General features: G+C 33.1%; 1 protein-coding gene across 2 annotated transcripts; it reads left to right on the top strand.

Annotated features, from left to right (window-relative positions):
• The first annotated feature begins 1,875 nt into the window (after positions 1-1,875).
• LOC143636833 (protein TONNEAU 1b-like) lies at positions 1,876-5,675 on the top strand. Of its 2 annotated transcripts, XM_077104325.1 has the most exons (8): positions 1,876-1,996; positions 3,253-3,385; positions 3,499-3,587; positions 3,916-4,038; positions 4,173-4,303; positions 5,161-5,186; positions 5,263-5,422; positions 5,530-5,675. In XM_077104325.1, exons 1-8 carry the CDS (start codon positions 1,910-1,912, stop codon positions 5,561-5,563), a joined length of 783 nt encoding a protein of 260 aa, XP_076960440.1. In that variant the 5' UTR covers positions 1,876-1,909; the 3' UTR covers positions 5,564-5,675. The 2 variants fall into 2 exon arrangements, with proteins under 2 accessions (XP_076960440.1, XP_076960441.1); XM_077104326.1 differs by lacking the exons at positions 5,161-5,186; positions 5,530-5,675 and having other exon boundaries at positions 5,263-5,452.
• The last annotated feature ends 391 nt before the right edge of the window (positions 5,676-6,066 follow it).

Below are 6,066 nucleotides of genomic sequence, written 5' to 3'. Positions count from 1 at the left end.
GACTTTGCTTAATTTTACAAGATCATGGGAACTAAAAGCCCAAAAAAGTGGAAATGCCATGAAATTGCTCTTGGAGCGCAAATCTATTCGTAAAGGTGGTTCCCATGGCCTGGAGATGAAGAGACCATCGTCATCCCATGATTTCATTCCCAATGGGACTAGTTTCGTTCGATCTTTTTGTTTTGATTATGAAATATTATCAAGAAGTTATGTATGCTCCGATTGAGTGTTTGGATATATCATGATATTAATAAGACGTCTTATGATATTTTGATGCTAGATATTAACTTTTTAACGCAAAGGATCTTTCAATGAAACACGAATGCCTCTCAAATATATTAGGTTCATTTTGGAAACACAATTAGTCTATGCATTGCATTAATTTATTTCTAATTGCTTTGAGGGAATGATAGGTTAGTCCAATGAGCAATGAAAGTAGAGAATCGGAAACCCACAAAGGAAAAGGAAACAGGAATCAGAAACCTACATAGGAAAATGCAAAACATGCTATTGGCATAGTTGTGTGAAAGGACATGCTAATTCCATCACGTTACTTTTGTTTTAGTTCCAAATAAATATTCATGTTCTCATTCTTGTGAGAGAATAAAGTTCCTCATGATTTATTGATTTTGTCCTTGATTGTAAAACAAGATAAAAATAAATTTTAGTATGATTTTATATGATATTGTTGGTTGTTAGTTTGAAATGGTGGAGTGACAGTGGTGGTGGAGTAGTGGCGGCGATGGCGATAACGACAGCAAGAGTAAGTGGAGGATCACAAAATGATTATGGATAGTGTTAACACATTTGCAACTGTTTTATAGCAGTTACTCGTTTTCACTTGTTTTAAGGTTGGCGGTCTAGAGAAAAAATATCTAAACCACCTAAATGTCTTGGGTTCGAGTCCCATGGAATCAAAGAAATTTACCGTACAGAAAGAAAAAAAAACTAGTTTTCACCCGTTGACTGGTTTGAGTACAGTCAAGACAAATGATAGTATGCATTATGTAACTGAAGAATATATACAATAATGCATATATATGTACAAATAAAAAAGAAGATGAAAAGAAAAGTTAACTAGAGAAAGACCGCTAAAAAAAGTTAGTTGGATAGAATAAGTGATCCACATCAATCGTCATAGTTTTCAATTTCGACTTGATTCTCATATAGTTCTTACCCTATAATATATGTTACTTGATTTTATTGAAAGTGTAAAGTAATAATAATTACTCATACATTAGTTGGTTAATTTTAATTGAACATTAAAACCATCCTCAGTGGGTGAGTTTAGGGGTAGCATAGGGGCGGTACCCCCTCGGAACATCCCCGAGGGGAGGTATGGGACGGGTGGTAACGGGTTGGGCGGTGGTGTGAAGACCCGACGACTTTGGGTGGGACTGTAGTTTAAAAAATAAATTAAGTAGTTAATCTATTTAAACCCTAAAAAATCCATCTTCACCAACACACATTTTTTCATCCAAAACAAACATTCTTTTCCAAAAAATTCTCACCATTTCATAACGACGACAACGAGTATTATTTTTATTTTAATTAATTAAGTAGGTTGTTATGTTTTTAATTGGCTTTGTTGCCCCCTCCATAAAGAATAATCTAATAGGTTCGAAAGTCTAGCTGAATTTGGTATATAAGAATTAGCATTAAACGAGCATACTTTTAACCTCAAACTCGAGCTTGTTGAGTCAGCCTCCATTTAAACTTTTAACAAACCGATCTTGACTACTTGTCGGTTGTCAGCCAACCCGTATTGTGCCCGTATTCCCAACCCGACTGAGTCTCGGATGGCGCATTGAATAACTGCTAGCACACACAAAGTCACATTTGTACTAGTTACAACAAACACACAGAGTCTGAGAAACATACATACAAGTAACAGAATAAGAAGAAGAAGATGGATGATTATGCTAGAGAAATGATGGACCTGAAGACTCTCGTCACTCGATCTCTTGAAAAGAAAGGGGTTCTCGCCAAGATCCGAGTTAACTATTCTTCTTTTCTTTTGTTTATTTATACGCTTCAATTTCTCATTTATTTGTTCAAATGGTTAGGGTTTCTATTGCTGCTGTAACTGTACCTTATTTATAAAAAAAAAAATTCAAATTTTAACATATTAGTTCATGGACTGGGTCAGGCACTCGGGTTAAAAGCTTAAAACTAAGGTCCAATTTGCCGCGATTTTGACTGATTACCGATTTGTTGGTCCGAGTAGGAGGAATTGCATTGCTAGCGTATCTATTAATCGGCGCCTAATTGTGATTTTTATAAGTGTAATTGTTTATGTATGAAGTTTGAACTATAATACTATGCACACATAAATACTTCAAAATTAATGCAATTTTACTTTGAAGTATTTATGTGAAACCTATTAATCGGCGTCTAATTGTGATTTTTTACAACACCGAGTCAACGTTTAATGGTTTTTTTAAAGAATGATTTGACCAAAAAACAAGATTTTTCATTCATGTTTTGTAACATTGCTAGGCGCTAGTAGGGTGGTGGGGTACCGATAGCGATCAATAGGGATTAATCAGATTGGAATTTTTTATGTAATCGGATTAATATGTTTCACATAAATACTTCAAAGTTCACATAGTATTATAGTTCAAACTTCATACATAAAAAAATTTTAAACTTTAACATATTAGTTCATGGATTGGGTCGGGCACTCGGTTAACAGGTTAAAACCAAGGTCCAATTTGCAGCGATTTTGACTGATTACTGACTTGTTGGTTAGATTAGGAACCCTGTTGTTAGTAGCGCTCATAGCGGGCGGAATAGCGTAGCGAAGTGTTGATCTATCACTATCTGAATTTGGTGCCTCCATAGCATGACAAATTACCAAATTTCAGTTTATTCTGTTTATTTTTGTTTTTAATATAGATAGCGATAAATCATAAAATATACTTATAAAATAGCTGCATTTTAGTTTTTTTTTGGGTTAAATATATGTATAAAAACAGTTTATTTGGATATAATCTGCATATGAAATATTTCTAAAAAAAGTTTCTATTGTATCGCTAAACATAAAATAGCGCCTGCTATTTAATAGCTATCGCCACATAGCGTATCGGTAGCTTGCCACTATTGTCCGTTATTCGCTATTAACAACAATGATTAGGAGAAATTGTATCGGTAGCGTACCGATTAATCGGCGCCTAATCGTGATTTTTACAATACCGAGCATCATTTAATCGTTAACTTAAAGCGTTATATTTCATTATTGATTAATGATAGGCTGAGCTTAGAGCAAGTGTGTTTGAGGCAATAGAGGACGGCGATAAGGTGATTGAACAAGATGAAGGTTTGCCTCCTGCACTTTTGGGTAGTTGTAATGAACGTGCAAGACAACTTCACGCTTCACCTTTAGGTATACATCTTCAACTACTAGATTATCGGGTTAAAGTTCGTTTTTGAATAATTAGTGTTTCACATATAATTTAAAGTTATTGACCCATTCATATTGGTTCGATATGTTTTCAGGTCGACTGATGTCAGCTCTAATATGTGAATACTTGGATTGGGCACAACTTAACCACACACTAAAAGTTTATTTGCCAGAGTGTAATTTGGTAATCACATGAAAAGTTACAAGCTTTATTGTATATGTTTGTTTCAGTTTATTTGATAACAAGCTTTCAGTAGTGATTAAATTATGAAATTGTGAAGAACAATATTGGTTTTTCATTACAAACAATCAGTCTGATAAAAGTGAATAGATTATTCTTCATATAATATAGGTTTTGTGATCATATTGATATATTTATAAGTTACAAAATTTAAATTTTATGGATTAAATTTTGCTGAAACTTGTAGGTCAACCAAACCCGTTTGACCTGCATCTAGAAATGAACCATTTGAATAACCCATTTTATCTTTTGTCTAAAACTTGCATTGCAGCAAAAGGATGCATGGAAAACCGAATTAAAAGACTTGAATATTAAGAGTGGGTATGAGATGAACCGAAATGGAGATAGTGGTCCAATGCTATTGGATGTACTTGAAGGATTCTTAAAAGTTGAGGTTTGTTATTATTTTTTTCTCGTTACAAACTTAGCAATATATGAATCATACTTATTTTACTTTATCTCTGCTATCTGTAATATGTATACATAGCATATAAACATCCAATTGTTAATAAAGATATGCACTTGTAGAATCAACCACAAGTGAGAAGTGGTGGAAGGAGATTAGTCATACCTGAGCAAGACTCTTTGACTAGTCTTGATTCACGAAATCGAAGGTCGTCTTCGTCGTCTGTTATTGGGGGCTTGCCTCCTCTCGTAAGGTGCGATTGTTAAGCCCGTTTGCCTCAAACACGTCAAGTAATATAATTTAGTAAGAAGCTCAAAAGGTGAAAGTTCCAAAGTCTATTTTTGATGCATCTAAACATGCCGTCTTTTTAATCGTTCTTATTCAAAGATTTAAATTATAATCCTAATAGTTTCTCTATTTGTAATTATCACATCAATGATTTAAGAACGAATTTAAAAAGCAAACAAAAAAGTGATTGTGAAACAAGTTTAAGCTTGAGTTCGGCTTAAACCCACACCAAAAATGACCAGTTTCAACTCAAACCTGTTTCCACTCCTTACCACTTGGAATGTAAGCGAAACGAGTTGAGCCAAGCTCGAGCTTGGCTCGTCAATAGTTGATTAAGACTTTAAGCTCGAGTTCCGCTCGTTTATAATTTTTTAATTAATTTACTTACATGTAAGGTTATTTTTGTATATATTTTAACTATAATATTTCCCTAAAACATATATTAGTTAGTTTTTCTGATCTTGAATTTATACATAATAATAATTATTTATATATATATATATATATTTAATGTATTATATAATAATAGGCTCGTTTGTACTTGCAAACCAGCTCGAGCTCCATATAAGTGAAGCTTAGGCTTGGGCTCATTTATTAAACAAGTTTAGTTTTAGCTCATGCTTGAGCTCGTTTATGTTTGGCTTGATCGAGCTTTTAGTGAGCCAAACTTGAGTACCTAACGAGCGGTTTGACTCGTTTACTCCCCTACTACCACATCTATATACACTTGTAGAAATGTAGGAATCATGGAAATTTGTCAAATATAAATGCTTCACCTATTTTTAGTTTGGTAATAATGCTTATATATATCTCATATTGCAGGCAAATCCCTGCTTCTCAGGCTTCTGGTAAGTACTTAAATCTCTTAAGTAGGCATATACATGTCAAGTCATAACATTTAACTTTCTATTAATAATTACTCAGACAGAAGAGTGGGCTCCTCGAATTCAGGCTACAGAAAAGACGACTACAATCGAAGATACGAAACTGATGATATCCAAGTGGATATAATGCTGCGAACCTCATCTGCCTTAGAAAACCTTCAATTGGATAGAAAGGCGCGTCATTTAACAAGCTCTAGGAGGTTAGTAAAATTAAAACCGGATCATCCTTGACGGACCGTTACAATGAAACCCTGTTTATAATTTTTAAATTATAGCATGTTAACAAATTTTAAAAAAATTGATTCAGGCATGGAGGGGATGGCAGCAGTGAAGATATGTAGCTTCAATGACTTGTTGAGAGCTTGTAGTTAAACCTTTGTGCTAGTGTTTGTGTGTTTATAAGGTAAATTAGGATGACCCATTTTGCCCTTTTTGGGCATGAATGTTAATGTTTGTTTTAATTTATTTTGATGAATATTATTTTTATTATTATTATTATTATTATTATAAGTTATTTGTATTGCCATTAAATTATATGATTATTTTGTAGTTAACATAAAAAGTGTGCAAACTAGTTAAAAAATATAAATAAATAAAATAAAAATAAAAATTTAACAATGTTAAGACCTATAATTTTGTAGATTGGCTAATTGACAACATAACTGTTTTATGTATATAGTTAAAGTGAAAACAAATGCATATATTTATTTAAAATATACATAGGTTTAAATGTGTAGAGAAAATGCAATCTGCCTTTATAAAATAAAGAAGGGCCAACTGTTCAGGCCCAGCCCAGCCCATTTTGTGATTTGGAAGTGTAAAATGTATTAATCAAGAAGAAAAT

Source organism: Bidens hawaiensis, unplaced genomic scaffold (genome assembly GCF_021521415.1).
Source record: "Bidens hawaiensis isolate Kalapana, Puna unplaced genomic scaffold, B.hawaiensis_p1.1 tig00008064_1, whole genome shotgun sequence".
NCBI classification, from domain to species: domain Eukaryota; kingdom Viridiplantae; phylum Streptophyta; class Magnoliopsida; order Asterales; family Asteraceae; genus Bidens; species Bidens hawaiensis.
Note: the sequence above shows the minus strand (reverse complement) of the source record. Positions and strands in the feature narration are given on the sequence as shown.

What these genes read in the sequence shown, in the direction of transcription:
- LOC143636833 (XM_077104325.1), top strand. Translation starts at nt 1,910, where the DNA reads ATGGATGATTATGCTAGAGAAATGATGGACCTGAAGACTCTCGTCACT. An exon ending in GGCTTGCCTCCTCTCGTAAG is followed by an intron (nt 4,304 to 5,160) that starts GTGCGATTGTTA and finishes CTCATATTGCAG; the next exon opens with GCAAATCCCTGCTTCTCAGG. An exon ending in CATTTAACAAGCTCTAGGAG is followed by an intron (nt 5,423 to 5,529) that starts GTTAGTAAAATT and finishes AAATTGATTCAG; the next exon opens with GCATGGAGGGGATGGCAGCA.